At 32.0% G+C, this 24,934-nt stretch overlaps 1 protein-coding gene across 1 annotated transcript; it reads right to left on the bottom strand.

The window, feature by feature from the left end:
• Positions 1-10,948: 10,948 nt before the first annotated feature.
• On the bottom strand, positions 10,949-12,258 carry LOC131633543 (uncharacterized). Its single transcript, XM_058904243.1, has 2 exons — positions 11,451-12,258; positions 10,949-11,359 (listed from the first exon to the last, which is right to left on the bottom strand). Exons 1-2 carry the CDS (start codon positions 12,158-12,160, stop codon positions 11,212-11,214), a joined length of 858 nt encoding a protein of 285 aa, XP_058760226.1. The 5' UTR covers positions 12,161-12,258; the 3' UTR covers positions 10,949-11,211.
• Positions 12,259-24,934: the final 12,676 nt, after the last annotated feature.

The raw sequence follows: 24,934 nt of genomic DNA on the forward strand, positions 1-24,934 counted from the left end.
CCATTTGTTGTACATTACATGTATGTAATAGGTAGTTTATTATTATTAATTTGGAAAATGTGGTTGTTTGGGTCATTATTTAAAGTTTATAGGGGCATTTAAGGCAAGAACACGCACCTGTTCATCCATGGTTGTTCGCAGGGGTGTTTTGATGTGCATATTCAAAATACCTTCTGAGTAATTTGCCGATGTATTAATTTTACATTCCGTACTTTTTGAACAACATTTGTATTATTTTTCGTAATATCAGACCAATATTACCTACCTTTAGTGTGATTTTTTTTTATTGTTTTCCGTTTGCGTGTTTATTAACGGTTTAACCAAATTACGGATCAAACCGATATTGATTCTTTTATAAAAAAGTCAAAAACAATTTTGTTTCTACCAACCATTATGTCCAGTCATGTTTTTAGAAATGCATATCCAAAACGTCTTTATGGTGTTTTTGAAGATGCATATTCGAACTACTTTTTTTTAAAATTGATTATGGTGCGTTCGGAAATGAATATCTGAAGAACAATTCAGAGTTTTCAAAGGTGTGGTTTACCCCATAAAAATGTATTAAGAAATCCCCAAAACTTAAACCTAAGTATACATTCACACAACTAAAATATTATTCAATCCTTTTAAAATTAAATTCACATTTTCTATCTCAAACTCACTTACTCCTTTTCTTTCTCCATTTAATTATCTATTCTAATCTATCTCTCTCATATTTTTTCTTCTTTCATTATCTTCAAAAAGTTCCCAAAATTTTATGAGTCATTGCTTTATACCAAGAATATGCAGCATTTCTTCTTCACATACTACTTATCTTTCTTGCCAAGATTTATTTAGGGTTAATATCACTTTTGTTATTCGGCAATGGATGAGTTCTAACTAGGGGTAGAAAAACATTAGGTTAGACTAGATTTTAGAAAGTTTGAATCTGGCATACGATAAATTTACAAGGTCTGAGTTTGGCTTATAGCTTATTATATGCTCTTTTTTTCGGCCTGATCTGATCTTTTTAAAAGTTTGGCATAATCTGAAAGCCTATTTAAAAGCATATTTCTCTTTAAGGTTTTCAATTAATCCATATTATTTAAGAAGCCTTATAGATCAGTCTATATATCATTATATAGTTCAACTTATTTATCATTTTTTTATAGGTTTTTTTAATAGTTTAAATCTAACATATTTAATTAAATAGGCTTTTAAAAAAATCATAAACCTAACATTTTTATTAAATAAGTCTGACTGACTTGATATTAAATAAGTTAGACTATAGATCAATCAAACATATTCTCACCCCTACTTCTATCTTACCCCATATAAAAAAAATGAGATTTCAATCTTTAAATATTAAGATTCGGTCCTTTTAGAACTAAGTAATGTATGACTCACCTAATCTATCTACGTGGCGCGTTGACTGACCATTTTATTTTTTTTATTTTTTTTCATGTCACTTGATCATTTAATGTTAATGAGTTAATTATAAGTATGTATGTGATACCTATAAAATTATAAATTTTTTTTTCTCTATTAAAAAAATAATATGTTTTGGTCTCCACAAAATTATTATACACGTAGTTTTAGTCTCTGTTGTTAAATTAATGTGTATTTTTTAATGATTATTTTATAGACATGTTTAGAACATTATAAAAAATTTCTCAAAAAAAACTATTTAATTTCTAAGTCAAAATTTGCATTAATTTTATCTTTATCTTTTGAAATTTAAAAACTTCATATTTAATTTTTCTTATTTCAAAAAATTCTATAATTTAATAAAAAGATATATTTTATTGTATTCTAAACACAGGAAAAAAAATTATTCAAAAATTTAAAAGTTTAAAGGTAATTAAACCGTTTTCAAAATTTAGAAAATAACAGAAACTAAAATTAAATGTATAAAAATTTTGTAGGGACTGAAATATTTTTTTTATAGGGACTAAAAATGAAATTTGAAATATTTATAAAAAATATATATTTAATCCTATTTTTAATATCTTCATTATTTTTTCATCCTCATATTTAATCATCTTCTTTGTTCTTCATCAAAACCCTAAATAAAATTAAAACCTAAAAAAAAAAGCTAAACCCATAGGAGGTGTAATTAAGAAAAATGGAAAGTCCATACAACCTAATACCAAGAAAACAACAACCACCATTAACACAAATCATAAGAAAGTTTAAAAAAAAAACATTTTGGTATAGTTTTTTTTAAATAAAACATTGTGTCTTTCAAAATGGCCAAAAACATTTCAGTGACTTTTATTTTTTATTTTTTTTGTTATTAGAGCAATCTCGTCGTATAAAAAATACATTTGAGAACAACAACATCTCCATTTTTTTTCATGGAGAATGGGAAGAGACATATTAGATTTGTTCTAGAAGATTAGGAATATCTTATTCAAACTCCTAGATCCACTATTACCATAACCTTCACTCAGCCATGGAATCCATATTTTTCATTTTCCTGTAAGTCATTCAGTCAAATTTTGTGTTTTTCATTGATACCCTATTAGTCAAATTTGATAGGAAAAAGGGTTTCTTTAGTTATTGATTAACATGAAAAACTGGATGTGTTCTTAATTGGAATTGTTGATGTTGGAATTATGAGTTTCATTAAAATTTAGATGAAATGTTCAGTTGATGTGTTGATGTCACTAATTTTGTCATTAAATGCTTTAGTTTTTTTTAAATTATCTAGAAATTCAATAAAATAAAAAAAGCAATACAAGATATTGAGGGGAGATAGAGTCTAACTCAATAAAATAAAATATTAAAGTAAATATCAAATAGAGACATACATTCTTATATCACAGAATATCACAGGTATGCGAAACCAAATTGCAAAACAATATGATATATGAATTGATAATCACTAAATTCATATATTGAAAATGACAAATGAAATCGACCGCCAACACGATAACGACTTCATTAACTAACAATTTACTCACAAACTGTAGTAAGTAATCACGGTCATTTCTGGCCACAGTCCGAAATCAATCACAGTCGACTAAAACAAAATTTAAGACCGCGAAGGTAGTAAACTCAAACCAGAGCTAGAACCCACAAACCACCGTCTATCCGAAGAAGCCAAAATTCCTTGAAGGAGTGGAGACAAATGGAATCTTGAAACCTGCAAATCTCAACAGATCTAAAACCAATCAGATATTCAAGAAACAATATGTCAACAAACTGGGATCAAAGAAGATGAGGCTTAAAAGCAGCAAAAACTGCGTCGGAGAGGGAGATGACATAGACATAACCGAGTTGCACTCAAACCCCCCGCGCGGCTAGCCATTTCTACACCCACGAACCAAAACCCGGTGAGGAATCAACCGGAAAAAACAAAACACCGCGACTCGAGATCTGAAGAAATCAATTTGTTGTCGCCAATACTGTAACCTCAAAACCAGATTCAGCAAAACTGGATCTTAAACGGTTTAAAACGAATCCGAAACAGTAACACAAATCCAACCTAGAACCACAATCTTCTTTCATGTCTACCCGAAAACTACCGATGACGCATGATGAACAAGACCACCGACAACGATGAAACACCTTAACCAAACTCCAGGGAGAAGAGGCCAAACAAACAGAGGAGAGAGACACCATTGTTGGACCGGATTTGTCAAATAACCGTGACGGACAACCGGAGAATACCGGCAATCCTCCAGCCCAATCCAAAGACTACATCAAAGCGAAACAATTTGGATTTTGGGGAGAGAAGTGGTGCAAAGTTTTAGAGAGAGAAGGCAAATGCATTAGTGATTGAATTTTGAGTTTATCTTCATCGTCAACCTTCATACAAGTCCAAAAAAACATGGTTCTTCGTCTTCATCCATCATCTTCATTGTGTTCATATCATGTCTTGAAAATCAATAACTCAAACTCAGGGGGACAAAATTGGAGACATGGTGTTCTTCATCTTCATCCACCATCTTCATCCTCTTCAAACCATCAAAATTTAATTTTTTTTAATTTTTAAGTATATACTCTATAAGACTCTCTTTTGAAATTCCTTTCATATCATAAGCATGTGATTTTCTCCAAATACTTTTCTCATATGATCTTTTCCAAATATGATGAAGGTATTAACTAATTTTCTTTTAAAAATTATTTAATTACTGTTGTGGCATTAATTGGTGAGGTGAAATAAATAATAATAATAAATGGGCAGCTAGCATGCTACATATATTGGATGAATCATATGAAATGAACACAAACTACCGGCATAACACAATAAAAACATATAAAATTGACATTAAAATGTATGCAAATCTAGTCGAAATATATCATGTTATCATGGACAAATAATGGTTGAGTTTGCTTCAAATTCAGGCATCAAACTTTTAACGTCTACTCCTTATTATGCTCAAGTGAATGGCCAATTTGAGGTATAATAAAATTACAATTGGCTTGATTAAAAAAGCATGTTGGTCAAAAGCCAATAAATTAGAATAAAACTTTAGACCAAATATTATGGCCCTGTCAAAATTCTCCTAGAGAAGCAACCAATGCTACTCCATTTCAATTAACATTTGGTCATGATGCAGTTTTGTCTGTCAAAATTTATTACAATCAACAAGAATTCAAAGGCAAGTTAAAATTACTTTTGATCATTATTGGAAAATGATGTAAGATGAATTGGTTGATTTGGATGAGGAAATATTAGTTTCTTTGAACGTTCTTATAAGACAAAATGAACGAATAGCTAAGGCCTATAATAAAAAGGTTAATTCGAAAGCCTTTAAAGTTGATGATAATGTTTGGAATGTTATTCTGCTGATGGATCGAAAAGATGGAACTTTAGGTAAGTTGTCACCAAATTGGGAAGGTCCATTTTGAATTAGTCAAATGTTTTTGAATAATGCCTACAAAGTTAGAGATTTAGGCCCTGCAAATCGAACTCTGAGAATAAATGGCAAGAATTTAAAGAAATATAAACTTATGTTGCAAGAGATTCGAATAATAAAAGAATAACGCATAGGAAATGAAAGTGCTAAAATGAAATTAAAATTAAAGTACCAAGATGGCAAATTGTTATTACACAATCACACACCAGCAAACAAAAAGTTGAAAATTTCAAAAGGGAAGTTCAACCTTAATCTTTTTGAAGCGTTTTTTGGCAAGCTCGATTTTGTATCATTCATTGAGTCTTGATCTGTTAGGATTTGGATTTCTTGTTCCAATGCATAAGAGACATCCACATACTGAAGACTAAGGTTGGCTTCTTGTTACAGTGCGTCGACTTGTTTCATCAAGCTTTTAATTTGTTTGTTGAGGGCCGTTAATCGATCTTTATCTCCTTTAGCTTGTGCCTGCAACTCATCAACTTGAATTTGAGATCGAGAAATTAAGTCTAATTGTTGAGACATAGTGTCATTCTTTTGCCTAAGCTTGCTCATAGACACCTTCATTTTTATGCTCAACTTGATTTGGTTGAGAAATGATTCAAACTCCAATATGAAATGAACAGTAGATTTATTCCAAGTTTCTAGTCCATCAGGGTCACTTAACCCATATGATTGACTATTAGAATCCAAATTACTTGAAACTAAAATGGTTTGGGGATTTACTTATGGTGTTGACTGTTGAATATCTAAGGCAATGTGTATTGGAAGATGAATAGCAGAAATTGGAACTTCCTATAAGAAGGTAGAAGTGAACCAATATTATAAATTGTTGGGTTAAATGCAATTCACCCCCTGCCATTAGGGCGACATTCGGTTTACCGCCCCTTATAAAACACAGATTCTGTTTTCAGAACCCACCACCTCTTTGTTAAGCATATTGCATGTTTCCACTAGGCTAGTCAATCTGTTATGTTTTATAATGAAACTAAAGTGTATAACTATATGTTTTAACGTTAACATTTAAAAATAATATATGCTGTAAGTTAACAATATATACTATAAGTTTTATATATATGTTTTAATGTTAATAATATTTTTAATAAATAATATATATGTTTTAACGTTAACATTTTATAAAGAGAAAATGGGTCATGCACTGACAGTGTAAAATATTTTTACACTGTCAGCCAATTACCACCATGCATTCAATTAAAATATTTTTTTATTTAAAAAAAAGTTTAATGACATGGCACATTCATGATTCCCTATTGGATGACAGTGTAAAATTATTTTACACTGTCAGTGCACTACCTTTTAACTCTTTTATAAATTAATACATAATTTTTGTAATAACAATATTTATATACTGTATATTCCCCAACTGTACAAGTTGATTACAATTTTTTTTTTAAATTATTAATATATATTAATTACAATATTATTATAAGTTTTATATAAGTTAATAAAACTATATTAAGGTATATATACTTAATATATTCCCCAACTGTACATATTAATACATTTTATAAATTATTAAGTTAATAATATATACTATAAGTTTTATATAAGTTAATACTGTATATAAACTATATTAAGGTATATATACTTAATATATTTCCCAACTGTACATATTAATTCCAATTTTTTTTATAAATTATTAATATATATATATATATATATATATATATATATATATATATATATATATATATATATATATATATATATATATATATATATATATATATATATATATATAATACATTTATATTAAAACTGTATATATAAAACTGAGCAATAATTAATAAATCCCTAACAAATATTAACGTTTTATTTTTTTATAAAATATATTAACTTCTCAAATTTCTAAATTTCTAAAAAAATTAGTTATACTAACTTTTTATAATTTACATTAATTAAAAATTAGTTAATTTATATTAGTTATATTAGTTATATAAAATAAATAAAAACGTTATAATTTAAAGGTTAGTTATATTAAAATTAGTTATAATTTAAACGTTATAATTTAAAGGTTAATTATAATATATTAGTTATATAAAATTAGTTATATTAACTTTTTATAATTTATATTAGTTATACTAACTTTTTATATTAGTTATTACATTTAAAAAAATTAATTAAAAAATTAAATAAAAACGTTAAATAAAAAACTTTAAAGGTTAAATAAAAATAAATAAATACGTTAAATAAAAACAAACAAAATTATAAAAATGTACGGTTTTTTTAAAAAAATATTCATATGTACAGTTTTTTTTTTAAAATTATTCATTTTATATATACAGTTTTAATATAAATATATTTTATATAAAAGTATATATATATTAATAGTTTATAAAAAATTTAGTAATTAATATTATTCAGTTAAAAGATTAATAAGAAAAGTAAGTAAAAAACGTTTAGTTATAACGAAATAGTGTAGCTCAGTTGGTTGTGGTATTGATCAATAGCATACTGGTAGCAGGTTCGATCCTGTCCAGTCAATCAAACAAGGGATAGAGAGTTCTGAAAACAGAATACTTGTTTTAATCCTACAAGTGAATTAAATCTCATGATTATTTATTAAAAGCACCAACAAACAGTATGACAACAAGGCGGTTTGGAGGAGGTTTTGTCCTCATTCTCGTCTCCAATGGAGGTTAGTTTTTCCTTCCTCGCATTTATCATATATTGGAGTTGAAATTTTTTTATCATCTTCATACCAAAAAGAATATTAAAATTTATAATGTATACAATTAGATATTAAATAAATTAATAAGCATGTATAAAAAATAAGATATATATTTTACTAACGTGACTAATAAGATATATATTTCTGCTTCCGACTTTGAATATTGGAAAAATCGGCACCCTTACACTTAATCAAAACGGATTTTTTGTCAAAGATGAAGCAGATTTAGATGGAATTAAGCTGCATTGAATTTTATTATCACTTACATAGAAGAAGTTTGAGAAAAGAGGTCAAGAGTTATTATCACACAAACTTTAACATAATCAGTACTATCATTTATCTATAAAAATAAAGTGTTTTTCAATAAAACTGGTCTTCAATGTTTTGTTTTAAAGGTTGAATTGGCAAATGGTTGGATATATCACGATTTTTTTTTTATATAAGCAAATGATTATGAGTTTGACAAAATAAAATAAGAGGTAACAAAGGCACCACTAATGATAAATATATCATTCCACGCGGACCACACCTAATACACGTTCAAATTTTAATTTGTTTCTCCGCCATGCCCGCCAGCTGACTTAAGAAATCAAAACCCACCAACTAATACATACACGTTGTAAATAATCAATTATGTAACTCCAAAATAACATGCAAGACTCTGTTTGCTTCTAAATAAATAGAGAGGAAAATAGTGAGGAGAGATAAAGCTGAGAGAAAGAATCTTTCATCAGTATAAATTTTTAAATCCGTTTATGTGTCTTTAGCTATAAAGTTTTAAAGGTTGTGAAGACAAAAATGTAAAGAGATACATATTTATAACTGTTGAAACACAAATGATCCATTACACATAATTCAATAATTAACGAATCTACGAACCAAAACAATAAAGTTCAATATATGCAAACTGAAAAAATAGAATTTGAGCTCCGACGAGTCGAATCGTCCGCCAAATCCAAACCCATTATTGTATTATCGTCGCCGGCTCCGTCTCTAGGCTAATTTTTGGTTAATGCAATTTCAAAACATGATTCCTTTATCTTCATTACTTAAGATTTTAAGACATACTTCAACAATCTCCACCTTTACTTGAAACCATAATGGTGTCAATTTACCCATCAACCACCTTGCTGCTCTCTGTCAATTCATCATTTATTGAACACTTTTATCAAGTTCGAGCCTTGCTTGAATTTTGATCTTTTCACTTTAATCCACTTGCTTCCAATCATATTTTTCTACTTTAGTATTCTAACAAGCTCAGAAGTATGGTTCTTCAACCATGTTTGACTTCACCTGCTCTCGAATGGCTCCCTGAAGGTCTTTGTTTTTTAATTTTGCAACCCTTCATTCACATTTAAAGTATAACACGCAAGAGTAGCATAATTGTCCCTTTGAGATGGTACAATCTCCCTTATCACAAGTCAAATGATAACCAGAGTTCACGCTAATCGTTCTCTCACTACTACTAGTATCTACAATAGTAATCTTCACTTCAAATTAAGTCTTCTCCACCATAGATTCTAAAAGCTTCATCCACATTTCTTTACTCTTCTTCCCTTTGCGAGATTCACTTAAAGTAATACATTTGTGATTGATGAACTTCGTTCCTCTAAGCTCCACTCCCAACTACTTCTAATTATTCTTACCTCTTAGATAGTCATTGAAGACAAAATCCACAACTTTAGCATCAAGCTGACTTGATTTAATTTGATCAATAAGCAAAATTTTGACGACCTTCAAAATAAAGTAGGTTACAGTCTTTTTGCTCCAAACCTCCATAAGTGTTTGGAAGTATATTTTTATAAATGAATATATGTATATCATATAAGCTACTTTGGCACCAACCTTACCCCAAAAATTCCATGAAAACTCAACAGACAAATATGTTTTTATCTGTTATTTTTCGCAAATTTCACTAAAGTGCTTTCAAACAACCTCCAAACATCCACTATGTCTTGACATCAAATCTAATAGCTTGTTCTTTTCATGAAAGTATTCACTAGATGATGATGAGTGAAAAACAATATTAGAACCTTCTAAAATTTATAAGCCACGTGTTTTAGACTCTTTAGCAATTATCACTTCTCCATGTGAAATCTTATACACTATATGTTTAACTCTAGTGCAATAGCATAGATCATCAACTATAGTTATGAATAACAATTTTCGCTTGAGCTTTAAAACATACCTCACATTGAGAACAAGAAACTCACAATTATCGAACATTTGAAATATGGTTGTACCAATACTATGAACCTTGCGAGCCTTATTGTCGCCAAAGTGAACTATTCCACCTTCCTCCAGCTTCAAAGTCTCAAAAACATTCTTTTTTTTAGACACATGTGCTGAGAACAACCTGAGTCCATGACCAAACTCTCTTCAGTCTCCAAAATCAACACCATTAAAACACCAACACTCTCATAACTATCATCATCTGACAGAACTGAAATGTGAACATAATCATCATTACCTCTCCTCCTGGGGACATTCCCTCATGAAGTGACTATTTTTTGACAAATGAAGCATTTTACCTTTGACTTGTCAAACCTTTTTTATTTGTACATCTCTCTACACTCACTTCCTACTCTTTATACACTCAAGTATTCACTGTTATCTTGTATCCTTTGAAAATTCTTTAGACCGCATATTCTTCTAGAGTTCATAAGATTTAGATAATGAACTCAACAAGAATAGAATCATATATCATCAATTGTCACTTAAATAATTTTTAAATAATCAATGGTCTTATGAAATTTTATTAATTTATACACTAAAAAATGAGTTCAGATACAACTTGTAATTCAACTTCCCTTAAAAGTTCACTCTCAATGCACAAGATTATAATAATTCATAATCTTATCATCGATATCATCTTATCTTTAATAACTTTTCATCTTATCTTTAATAACTCTTCTATATACTATATTATATCTTTTCTAGACTAATATTTCACTTTCTTGCTCTTATTTCACTTTCTTGCTCTTATTAGTTCAAAATTATTTTTTTTCTTTTCTTGCTCTTTGAAAGCCTAGACATATTTTTCTTCCTCTTAGTGTCTAAAATTTTTTTTCCCAAGTGTCTAATAATTATTATAACCATTAAAAGTTTTACTTTTTGCTTCACCCACTGTCTTTTGGACCATGTCTTAACTTCATAAGAATAATCACCACTTTCAACATTTTTACGCCTTCGTTTCTTTAGATATTTATGTCCTTTAACTAATATGCATCTTCTTTTCTCCAACTTTCCTTTCCATTAGAGGAGAAAGAGAAATGTTTCTATTTCTTTCCTTCCATTTTCATTCCCACATCAGATACAATTCCAAAAACCATTTCACTTTCCCCTTACTTTTCTTCCTTGAACATTTTGTCCTTTTGCTTTCTTTCTTTTTCAATCCAAATACACCATCAAGTATCCAACCATAATACAGCTATACACAAACATGCTACAAGAAGACAGAGATTTGACAATTCAACTCAATCAAAAGCCCCACCTTTTATTCCTATTTCAACATTAATGGTGAGGCAAACAAAGACCATTATTACAGCTATATTCATCAGCCAAAAATTTAATAGAAAAGGTTAACCTAATATTAATAATAATAACAATTAATATAAACATATGTTAGAAAACTCATAAAACTGAAAAAACCCAGAAACCACAAAAGGACGCCATTCAAGCAGCAGCAGCCATCGGTGGAGGAGTTGTTGACAGAGAACTTCCATTAAAGAAACCAAAACCTTTCTCAGGGGATTCTTCTTCTTCAACTTCATCATCTTCCTCAGCATCCCATAGAAAATGCGCATAGGATGCAAGAACATAACTGCAACAACAAACCAATCATTTCATTATTATTCACATAATCAACCTAATATTAAGAATTCATTCAATTCGAATTCGAATATGATTGTTACCAGTCATCGGGAGCAGCTTTAACTGCTTGATCAAAATAAGTCTCAGCTCGATGAGCATCCTTATGACACTCCCATATCAAATCCGCGTAAAGCGACAGAACGTTACCATCATTTGGATTTGCCAATATTGCCCTTCCACAATACTCTTCCGCTTTCACAAAGTCCTTACGAACCTCTTTCAAGTACTTCGCGTAGTTGCTAAGAAAAAGTGGATTCTCTGGATTGGCTTCGATCATTGCACGGTAATACAAATCGGTACTATCGTTTCCATGATTCGAATCACCGAATCTTGAAACTCCACCGTCGGTTTTATCAAATCCACCACCGCCACCTCCTTCTTCCTCCAACACACCACTGTCAAGATCGACTCCAGTCTGGATTTCTTCCATCTCAGATAAAGAACTCAACGCGGAACTAAAAGATGCCGATCTGGAACGAGCACCGAAACCGAGAGTTCTGCTCTCTTCATCGTCGTCATCAATTTGACGACGGTGGAGAGACTTCCGATTAGGCGGAATTGAAAGATCCGTCTCAGAAAGTGCTCGAGTCAGTTTATTCATCGGCGAGAGTGAACTCGATGAAGGCGAGAACGTAACGGATCTGGATTTCGGGTTCCGGTGAAAGAATTCTGGTTCAGGAGACGAATCCTTTGAATTTGAATGTGGAAGCCATGGATTCATAACCGGCGTTGACGAGCTTCGTAGAAGCATTGTTGTGATTTTATTTAATTTGATTCTTCTCTGAAAACCTATAAATCTGAATGCTAAAAAGTAACTACTCACACACACATGTGAGTGAAGTACTCACATGATTATGGAGTTTTATAGAAGAAGATAGAAATTCATCTCGACCGTTGATTTTCATCAAGAGAGGTCAATCAATTTAGCTTCAATCATGCGTTTTTACGTGAAATGGGACCCACAACTGCGATTTACGGCCGTTGGATTGGAAAAAAATCATATGAAATCAAGAGCTGGTTTTGTAGAGGAGAGAGAGTGTAGATAGATTTTTTATGTGACGGGTGAGGCTGTGAATTGTGGAGGTCGCGGTCGGATGGGTTTAGTTTGGACAAATGTTTATGGGTTTTCGCTTAGCACCGCCCATGGAGAATCTATCATTGGTCCCTCTTGAGGATATTTATGTAATTTCGTTGACAATTATGAATTTAGAAAATCGCAAGTTGTACTCTATTTCTGAGGGCTGTCAGATATTTTGGGCCGTTGGTTTTTCTTTTTTTCCACGTGTTTTTTCTGTTGGAATTATTTTATTTTAAATATATAAAACTTATAGTGTGGATCATCTCCTTCTCTCCTTCCACCTCCATCACTCAAGCAAGTGTAAAATAAAAGAGAAGATTAATAAAAAATTGTAAATTAAAGAGGAGAGATGAAATATAAGAGAGAGATAGAGACAAATTAGTGAAAGACAGAAATAGAGAGAAAAAGATAGAAGGAGAAGATCCAAGCCCATAAAACTTATGATTAATGATGAATTTCAATCTCAATTATTTTTAATTCGTCATTTTTCTCCTTTCTATTTTTAATTTTTTTTTGGAAATCGGGTTATCCATTCACAAATTATGCATTATTGGTTATCTATGAAGGTGTTATTATTGGTTCACCTAAAAAGGTGTTATCTAATCCTTAGCTAAGATGTTGATGGGCCAAATAATGGGTGGCGTAGTATTAAGTAGGATTCTTAAAAAATTTGTGAATTGAACATAATTATCAAATTAAACCGAACTAAAGATAAAATAATTGAATTATTTTATTTAATTATTAAATTGAATTTGTATTTTATTAAGGGTTTTAGAATTAAATTAAATTGTAAATAATCAAAAGTAAATTAAAATCGATATAGTATTGTTGAAATGGGAAAACTACAAACTTGTTTTAGTCTGAAAATTTTGATTTAGTATCTTGACACAATAGTGTGATGTGAAGGTATGAGATTGCTAAGTATAAAATAAATTAGCTATAGTCTCGACATGTTGATAACTTTGATTGAAGAGGTGGTTTCGACTCGTCTATCAGATGTAAGTTTGGTTTAGAGGAGTCTCAGGAACATATCCACAAGATTAAGATCACTTTCTCTTTAAAACATGTTCAGAATATTGAAAAAGGTTTGTGGTGATTTGGTATAATTGAATGGAAGTGGGAATGAGATAAGTATATAGGCTAAGTTTGAATAGCTTAATCATTTCGACGCTATGCTCCAAATATTCGACAAGGGAAACTTCCGACAGAAGCAGTTAGATGAGTTTAAAGGTGGTTTGAAACAGCAAGAGCAGTTCAAATGTTGAAGACACGTGGAAGCTGACTAGAAGGCTGAAGCCAGCGTAAGGAAATACATGTTGATTTATGCGAAGATGGTCGTTATCACCGGTTAACATTGTAATAGTATAAAAGACGAGTTATGCCTTTGAATTTTATGCTTACTTTGTTGACCTTCTTCCAGCCGTCGAGCATAAGAAGCATACTAGAGACACGGCTAGTGGGGGCTACACCTTCTCGTCAAAAACCCACTAAAGAAGATTAGACTCAGATCCCTTAGGTTTTCTTCATTCCTAATTTTATTAAATATCTCTTTCATATGTTCCTTATATTTTCTTTGTATTAATTTTTTAGGCACAAGCAGATGACGACACTAAGGAAGTCCCAAAGAAACAACAAAAGGGAATTCAGATCAAGGAGGCTCCTACTGATGCTTGTATCCGCCATTCTTCGCTCGACACTTTCAAAAAAACTAAAAAAACCTAAGGAGGCTCGAGCAAATCCTAGCCTTAAAGTTGTCGCTCCTTCCCAAGTCGATCCTGCTGTTGGGGCGAAGACGTCGAAAGGTACAAAACACATCATTTTGAAAACCAAATTTATTCTGCCAACACCTACTATGGCCCCCAATAATCCTGAGAGTATCAACTCAACTCCTGACGGTGGTCTCTAGGTAATCATTACTCTATACTAAGTTGCCTCTTCTTCTAACAATTGACACAACTGTTAACATTCCCCATTTTTGCAAAAAATTATTGCCGATAATACTAAGATGGCCGCCAAACTAGTTATGCTTGTCACCACCAGTTTTCCTCCATGTATCACACTATCTGATGACCAACCTTAGATGTTCAAAGCGATCCTCAATCTCCTAATTGAAAACTTCATCCTCTACCACTGAAAGTAACGTGCCTGAATACTCCACAACGAGCGATGCTCTTGACGATTATGCAAACAATGACCATTTGTTGCATGATGTTGTTGATACTCTAGGCAATGATGACCAACACCATCTTGTTGAGAATCAGGGTTACATGATTTCCCTAGAGGACAAAACTAAAGAAGGCCATGTTGTTGGTGGTAGTAATGACAACCCAAAGGCTAGTAAGGAACCTTGTAATCAAACTACTTTGAACACTTCCATCAATCTCCCCACCAATCAACCAGAAAATCATGTCCATTTTGGTTCTACGTCGACTATACCAACTCACACACTTGTTAAGACCACTATGTCCCCTGACAAACTAGTTGTCCTCAAACGAACTAAGCCTTTTGAATATCTGAAAAATAATGATGAGCCCTAAGGGCACTTTTACTGATAAATGCTCAAGCTCCTCTACAGGATCAGGTAGTGTTTCCTCAGTTGAAACTCTATAATAGGTGCTTTGCTTTCTCAAGGCGACATTGTTTAGTGGAGATTTCTTTGGGCTGCTAGAAACCAATCCCATGGCCAGCAACGATGTCAAAGACTTGCTGAAGAAAGTTGACTTGCTGATTGCTCCTCCAACTGTTGTTAGTTTCGTGGTATAGTTTACTTCTTTCTTTGAGAAAATCTTGGATGATATTTCTAAGAAGAATGATGCTCAGGAGAAAAAACTGCCTAAATCGGATTATTAGAATGCCTCAATCGGATTCCCGGAGCTCCACTTATGATCATTTTAGTGCAGACTACTAATGCTGAAAATAAAGTGCGAAAATCAAATTAAACCAAAAATAAACTAAATTAGAAAAACATTATAAAACATAAAAGTAAACAAAGAAAATCAAATAAATGCTTAAGAATAAACATAGGAGAATGTGCATTAAAATGCACTGATCAGTCTTATAAGGGACTCCTCTCTTGTCGAATACGAACCTATGAGTCCTTTCAAAAGTTCAACTCCTATTAAGTTCTACAGTTTTGAATGCTTCAATCTCTGTAGCACTCTTCTCGTCATACACTGCATTGCATTTGGGACACAACATGGTCCTCGAATTGGTCAGCTTGCACCTATTCAGGAAGTCGACCAACTCCTTTTCGGGTTAAGGGAATGCAACATTCATCATTTCAACAACAGTGTTTTTCAGACAACTCCTCCTTCAGTTTGTTTGTTCCCATCTACATCTTAGGGCCGTCAATAACCTCAAGGACTTCAGTAGCCTCAACCATAAGAATTTCTACAATTTCCACAAAGTTAGCATCGCCAACATGGACGGGATCAGTGTCGACTTGCATTAAGGCCTTTGGCTTTTCACCGAACTGCATCCTTCCCTCTTTCAACCACCTCTTGATTGATTTCAAATCCAATTATTGCATAATGTTGTAGTATCAAATGATATGTTAAAGGTAACCCTTGTTTTTACCCATTGGAGGCTTGAGTAACTCACATCAACCTTGTAAAGTTGACTATTTGATAATGCTTTTGTAGACTTAGTGAAAATATCATTTTCTCACTTTTTCCACTTTTCATCATTTCTCTTGATTTTTCTTGATTCCACTTGATATTTGACAACAATTTGAACATGTTAAGAACACTTTGACTTGACACACCTAGTTTGAGCAAGAAACTCTAAAGTCAACCTTTGACTTTTAGGCATTTTTCTTGACTTTTCAAATGAACCAAATTCACTTTTTCTTCATCTTTCCATACTTTCCTTATCAATTTGAATCAAACTTAGGGATCAATGAGATGTACATGGAAACATGAATTTAAACTCAAGCCTTAAGATCAAGTTTTGGTCAGAAAGTCAACCCTACATTGACTTTGACCAAAACTAAATAACTTAGATAACTTGAGTTGATCAATACAAACCCTAATCCTCCTTGAGATGTATAATGGTGATGAGAGAATCTTGAGATGATGTGAATCAATTAAAGCCCTAGCTCATACACATGAACCCCTGATGCATTTGTTCTTGAGGAATCTTGAAGAAGATGATGTTGTATCTTGATGAATCTTGCCAAAGAAGATGTTCATGATGCTTGTGATCCAAAGTTCTAGTTCCACACCATGTGTGATCAAAGAACCAATTGAATCCACTTGAATGAAGCAACAATCTCAATTCATAAAGAAAAACCCTAATGCCAAGAGTCCTTTGATCTCATGCCTTAGTAGCTCAAATGAATGGATGATTTATGATGCAATGCAAATGATGTAAATAAGGTGGGATCTTAAGGGTAAAAATTAGGTTATGACACAAGCATTCAACAATTCATCTACAATCTTTATCAAGATTCAAGCTACAACAACTTCCAACAATTCAAACAATTTCAACATCAAGCATTCATCAAGTTTCAACAACTTTCAATTTCAATTTCAATTCTAACAAGTTCAACATTTAATTTTCAACAATTCATCATTCAAGATTCATCACACTCATCAATTTATACCAGTTCAAGATTCAAGCATTTATCAATTTTCTATCATCTTCTAAATCTATATTCATATTATCATCAAGCAAAGGATTATGTTGAAACATAATAAAAGGATTACCTCTTGAAGTATTTCAGGTTTCTCTTTGTTTATTTTGTCGGCAAAATTCAACACTAACCAAAGCAAATCTCTACTTCGTTGGTAAGCCTTGAAGTTTTATCCTCTCCATACCATAGCCATGAATCTTCTTATATGAACTATTTTGTTGATTGCATGAGGTAGAGCCATTAAGTTATGCTACTGTTTTGAATTAATTCAAATCATATAAGTATCTTGTTTTTAAGAGTTCCTCATTCAAGTAGCTAAAAAATGAACATAACATGAACCTTCTCCATAATCTAACATAGATTTGCATTTAGCCTAGCATATAATTGCATGTTAGTATAGGAATCACTTTGATTTAGTCATATTGCACAATAGCTTTTTTTTCCATAAGCACTTATTTGCATACCAGGAACCATAATTCATGTAGTTGGTAAATGACATTAGGACTAACATCAAAATTTCTAACATGTTCCAAACTACATTGCATTTGGCATATCATTCAACATTTAATTGCATCATTACGTAAAAATAGTTTATTTGAAAAATCACTTTTTGCACTAGTTTTGACATAATTCAAGTAATCACCTCTTAAAGAACAAAAATTCAAATCCATTTTTCATTAGTAGTATAATTTCACACATGCATTTGTTAACATAGCATATCATACATTTTAGAAAAAAAATCAATTTTCAAAACATTTTGACATAAACACCTATTTTGGAATTTTCAAAACTCATTTTTGACATAAACACCCAAAACCCCCATTCTTGAATTTTCAAAATTTAAGTCAAATCCAAAAATTAACAAAAACTAAGCTTAAATTCATGCAACCCATAAAAAATCAAGCAAGAAACACTTTTGTTTCATAAATTTTGAGCAAGATTTGAAGCTTTTACCTCAAAAAACTCATTCATGGAGTTGAGTTGGAGAGCATGAAGGAAGATGGAAAAAAAAAAAAGGATTTTATTTTCCTTTTTTTGTTATTTTAATTTAATTTCGGATTTTTTATTATTTTATTATTTTCATTTTTTCCAGTACTTTTTCATTTTTTGAATTAACATTTTCAGCTTTGGCCCGATACTTTTTTTTTTTTTAATAAAAAAATTCTGGTTTATTAAGCAACAATAAAATTTTGACTGGACTTATATTAATGGGCCAGCAACAACAATGTTTTTGCACTAATTTTCCAGCCTTGCACCCATATTTCATTTAATTGTGTGCTTTAATTTTCTATCATTCTTTTAGATTTTTTGGTGCATAAATAATAATAAAAATATATTTTAATGTCACAAGTAAACCTAGAATTTTTCATGTTCCCTTAAAGCTTTTTAGTTTAATTAATTGAGTTTCATAAACTTTATTAGTTAAATTAAAGTAGTATTTTAGGCCATAAACCAAAAACAAATGCATGTTCTCTTAATTTTTTCCATACAAAAAACCTTAAAACATTAGGTAGAATAATTGCATGACAACACTAGGATAATTCTCTTTTTTTATCATTCACTTTGTTTCTTTTAGCCATGAAAACAAAAGTTCCTTTATGCAAATAAATCTCAAAACACATAAAATTATGAGGCGAATCGTACATCATGAGCCTTAATTAGTGGGAAAGAATGATAAGGTGTATTCTTAACTATGTTATGAATACCTTTGTGTGCAGGACGCTTAACTCAGTCGTGCAAAGTATTCACTCTCACTCATAGACTTTAGTACGATTTAACTCACAAATAATTTCACAATTAAAGGTGGACGAAAAACTGATGGTGGATTCTTCCCGGTTCCCTGTATAGCTACGTGCCTCCCGCATGGGGGACCATTTAGCCATATAGTCCCTAACAATCAACCTTCAACCAATCAAACGTGACACATTGCCTTAGGGCTTTCCTTTTAAAACCTCATCGAAAATGGCATGTTATTCTCGTTCTACCGCAATACAGGTAACACATAAGTCTCCACGTAACGAGCAACTACACTTCAATGCTAGAACATAAACGTTACCACCATCCACTAAAAATAACCAGCAAATAAACATTTTCTACCCACGAACTACGAGGCCCTGATTTCTTCATTGTACTATGGAGATACGTAGGCACGAGGTTTCAAAACTAAGACAAACACACTAATTTAAAACTTATTTTCCCCTAATTAAATCCATCAATAACCATATGGCAAGTAACCTCAACACCCTTTCAGCAAAACTGACAAAATGGTTCCTGTTTAGTACAACATATATGAAGGATGTTAATACCTTCTTCCCCTTGCATAATCGACTCCCGAATCCAAATTTGGTTACAAGACCATTTTCTTTCACTTTTATGGTTTTTTTTCGATATTTCCCCTTTCCTTTGGAATAAATAAAGTTTAATGACGACTATATATTTTTTTCGCAGTGCGACAAAACTAAAGTTAGTTTATAACAAAAAATATTTTAAAGCAAAAAAGGAACAATAACTTATGATACTGATTCAACCAAAGAGTAAAGAAAAAAAACAAATGACATAAAATTTAAATAACGAAATGTAATGAAGGATTTTAAATATATTATTCTGCAACCGAACAAATAGTTATAAACGTTATAATTGTTAATATATTATTCTGCAAATGAATAAATAACATTAAAACATCATAGAAATCAAACTGATGCATACAAAACTAAATAATTTGAATATGAAAAAAAATGAAACATAAGCTATTACAAGTTACAAAACCTAATAACAAAGAAAAAATAAATATGGTACAGATATTACCAAAACAAAACCAATAAATACAACAAAACATGTTACAAAGTTAAAAATGCGAAGAAAAGGGTTGAATAATAATTGTCATGAACTCACTTCTTTGTCAATCACTATTAACTCGAAGTACTCCTTCATGTTGGAGACGACCTTCCATTTATGGTGAACTTTCTCAAATGGTCTTGCCATGATATGTAGAAAGTAACGTTACTTGACAGCAGAAGATAACACAAGCTTTCGACTTGGAATCGGTTTTGAAAAGAAGAAGAAAAAATGGCATATGAGTGCTAAAAGAAAGATGGGTATCTCAGTTTGATAAAAGCAAACGATGAGAGAGAAGACAACAGCAGAGAAGTGATGTTGAGTTGATGTTTGCTTTTGTCAAAAAATTAGAAAAGCAACAACGAGACATAGTTGGAAAAAGGTTGGAGTAAGTTGGAAAATCCAACGACTTGTTACATATGCACGTGCCTTTGTGAAGAGAAAGGGGTGAGATTAAGTTGAAAAGAGATGAAGAATCATAATGGAATCAGATGAGAGAATTAATTGTAAAAAGGAAAAAGTGAACTTGTTTAAACTCCAAAAAACTTATGTGGACCAATAAGTGAAAAAAGCACAAACGTCTTAACCAACATCTTGTATTCTTATATGGTAGATATATATGTAGTCAATAACAACAAGTTTTTTTTTTTTTTAACTATGGACATTTTTTCTATTAGTTTAATAACACAAAAAGAGGATTAACATTTTTTTACTTTTTAATTCAATATATTCTCATCCTCCAACGAATTTACTAATAAAATAATATAAATTAAAAATTAAGTTAAATTTTTTATATTAAAAAAACTTATATTTAAATAATAGAATATGATATTCAATAATTTTAATAATTTAAGAATATCCACAACTAAAACCACCATTACATTCATTAAATGAAATAAAATATCTTTTTATTTAAAAATTTTATGAGAAAATCAACTTTATTTCTTTTTTAAATATCTAATGTATATATTTATGCTTAATAAACTTAAATAAAATAAAATAAACATTTATCTTATATTTATTTAATATTTCGAAATAATAATAACCATTAAAAATTCATACACATGATTCTTTGAGTAAAATAAAGTAATCCATCACTTAAAAAATAAAAATAAAAATAGTTATAATATGAAATTTGTTTTACAAATTTTTTTAAGTGACGAATTAGTTAAATATTCATAAATCATTGATTATAAATTGCAAAAAAAATAAAATAATTTAATTAAAAATATGTTAATAAAAAAAATATTATTCTAGTTTTGAAATGTGAAGTGAGCTTTATAAAAAGATAGATAGTACAAAAAGAATCTATATTTAATCCTTGTTTTCCCAAAATCGTCTTTTTTATGATGATTAACAACAAAAAATTTCTATGTTGGAACTGTAGAGGAGCAGCCAACAAAGCTTTCTTCAGATAGTGTAAACAGTATTTAGATGTTCATAAACCTGATGTGCTAGTTATTATGGAAACTAGATGTGACCCGTTAAAAATCAAGAAGACTATTTTGAAGCTTGACTATGATAGTATGGAGTTTTCTGAGAACAAAGGCTTTGCAAGAGGGATTGTCGTGGCTTGGAAGAGGAGTGAAATAAATATTCAAGTTTGTTTGAAGAATAATAAATTTATTCATGCAAAAGTTTGTATGGAGAATGTGGATGAGTGGTGGTTTACTGTTATCTATGTGAGTCCAAATAAGAATAGTAAGAAGCTATTATGGGAGGACTTAAAGAATATTGCGAAGGACATGAAGGATGCCTGGATGCTTGCGGACGATTTTAACGATATTGTAATTAGTAGCGAGAATAAGAGTGGATTGCCAGCATCCAAGCATAAATATCAGTGAATGAGGAGAGAATGAATGAGTGCATGGTAAGTACTTTAGAGTCGAAATGTCCAATGTTCACGTGGAGAGGGCCCATTTTTCATGGTGGTCAAAGAATTTATGAGAAATTGGATCGTGCTATCAGCAATGATGTTTGGAGAGTGCAGTTCCTAGAGGCGTTTGTTAAAGTTCTGACTCGAGTTGAGTTCTCCGATCATCATCCGATTCTTCTTAACCTGCGAGAAAACATGCAGCAGTACCTGAGGAGGCCTTTCCGTTTTCAGAGCGCTTGGCTTATGAACGACACTTACAAAAATATGTTACAGGAATCTTGGGAAAAAAATCACTCTATTCTTCATAACTTGCGGAATGTTGTTACTAGTATTGATAAGTGGAAGTTTGAAACTTTTTATTAAGTCAAAAGGCAAAAGCATGGAATCTTGAGAAGATTGAATGGCATTCAAAGCAAGCTGCAGCAGAATGACAATGTTGTTGGAATGATGAGGTTGGAGGCTAAGCTTCAAGGTGAGCTTAGTAGAATTCTAAATAAGGAGGAATTAATGTGGTTTCAAAGGTCCAGGACAATGTGGCTCTCGGATGGGGACATGAACAGCAAATACTACCATATGAAAACCATTTCGCGTAGGAAGAGAAATAAAATTATGATGCTTAAAGATGATGGAGGGGAGTGGATTACTGAACCTAGGGTTTTAAAGGGACATGTTACAAAGTTTTATAAGGATCTTTTTGCAGTCCGAACAATTGGTTTCAGTGGGCTCAATCTAAAGTTAGTTTTCCTAAGATTGAGAGAGAGTGTTTACAAAAGCTGCAGGAGGAAGTGAGTGATGCAGAGGTTCACAAAGCCCTTTTCTCTATGAAACCATGGAAAGCTCCAGGGCCAGATGGTTTTCTAGCAGGCTTCTATCAAAAAGCTTGGGATACTGTAGGAGTTGATTTGAGTAAGTATGTGAGAGAAGTCTGGAAAAGACCTAGCATAATGATTGATATTAATAAAACAGACATATGTTTGATTCCCAAAATAGAGCAACCTGTAAATATCACCCAATTCCGGCTAATCTCTTTGTGTAACACTATACACAAAGTTATTAGTAAGGTGGTTGTCGAGAGATTGAAACCTTTGATGGCGGAGTTGGTGTCTCCTTTTAAAACGGGGTTTGTGCCAGGAAGATTAATCCATGAAAACATTATAATTGCTAAGGATGTGATGCATTCTATGCATATGAAAAGAGGGAAGAAGGGTCTCTTTACGGTTAAAATTGATATCACCAAAGCCTATGGTAAGTTGAATTGGGAGTTTATATGGAGGATTCTAGTGGAAATTGGTTTACATGAAAGTGTTATAAATGTTGTTATGCATGGTGTTACCACCGTTGAAACAAATATAATTTGGAATGTGAATAAGAACGATTACTTTCGTCCCCATCGGGGTATTCGTCAAGGAGATCCCATCTCGCTGTATTTGTTCGTGTTATGCATGGACAAGCTATCTCATTTAATTGAGGCAGCTGTGATGGAGAAGAAGTGGATTCCTTTCTGCTTTGGAAGAAATGACGTAAGCACTTCTCACCTGATGTTTGCTGATGTTCTTCTAATCTTTGGGGAGGCAAATGATAATCAAATTCAGTGCGTGAAAGATACGTTGGAGGATTTTTGTAGAATGTCCGGCCAAGAGATTAGTGGGGAAAAATCCAGCATTCTTTTCTCTAGCAATATGGTTAGTAGTGAAAGGAAAAGACTGATGCACCTATCGGGTCTTAAGGAAACTTGGAGCTTTGGCAAATATCTTGGAGTTTCACTTAATGGGAAAAATTACAATAAAAGGGAGTTCAATTATGTTACTGACCAAGTAGCGCTGAAGCTGTCTAGTTGGAAGCATCATCAGCTATCCTTTGCTGGAAGAATCACGTTGGCTAAGAGCGTTATGAAAGCAATTCCGATTTATTCTATGATGACCAAACTTCTCCTCAAAGTGTGTGTTAAGGAAATTCAGAAGATTTAGAGAGAGTTCATCTGGGGAGATATTGATGCTAAGAGGAAGGTTCATGTGGTTAAGCGGGAAAATGTTATGAAAGCAAAGTGTGAGGGTGGCCTGGGGTTACGAGATCTCAATATTCTCAACAATGTGTGTATTATGAAGTTAGGTAGCAAGATTGTTAATGGTAACAGAGATCTTTGGTGTGACATTTTGCGTAGGAAATACAACGTCGAAGAGACTGGTAGAGGACTGAAGGCTAAAGCAACTGACTCAAACTTGTGGATGGCTATAGTGAAAACTGCACCACAATTGATGGAAATAGGGCAGTGGCGTCTTGGAGATGGTAATGGTGTTAGTGCTTGGAGTGACTATTGGATTGAGTAGAGTTTGTGCTTGAACGACATTGTAGAGAGTATTCCTACAGAGCTGCACAACACAAAAGTGAAAGACTTGCTTGGCTATGAAGGTGATTGGGATTGAAATAAAATGTCATGGATACCGACAGATATCAGAATTAAGATCGCAACCATTGTTCCTTCGTGTAGTGAATATGGTGAGGACAAATTTCTGGTTGCAACCAATGAGGATGGATCTTTTTGCATTAGCAACATGTATGATAATCTTACTCTGTCAGACGAATTAGGGAGTTACAATTATTGGAATCTGATTTGGAAGCTTCGTGTGCCGGAAATGGTTAGGAGTTTTGTGTGGATTCTCAAGCATAACAGACTGCTAACGTATTCTCGTATGACCCATTGTGGTTACGCTATGGATGGCTGCAGGAATTGCGGGGCTGCTAGTGAATCCCTCATTCATGCGTTGCGGGACTGTCGTGCAATGAGAAAGGTGTGGGAAAATAGAGTACCAAACAACCTTGCAAATTTGTTCTTTCAGGTGGACTGGAACGATTGGATCATTATTAATTTAAACAACAGGATTCATGCAGAGGAGGATTGGAGCAATCTTTGGGCAACAAGCTTCCGTATGATTTGGAGTTGGAGAAATAAAGAATTGCATGTGGATAGCTATTTGAGACCTTTATATCCTCATGAAATTATTGACAAATGCGTGAAAGATTATCATGAATCAATGTTAATAAATCATAGGATTATGGATCGGGAGCAGGTTGAGAAGTTTGTTAAATGGATGCCGCCTAGGAT

The sequence above is a fragment of the Vicia villosa genome, linkage group LG1, assembly GCF_029867415.1.
Source record: "Vicia villosa cultivar HV-30 ecotype Madison, WI linkage group LG1, Vvil1.0, whole genome shotgun sequence".
Classification (NCBI taxonomy): domain Eukaryota; kingdom Viridiplantae; phylum Streptophyta; class Magnoliopsida; order Fabales; family Fabaceae; genus Vicia; species Vicia villosa.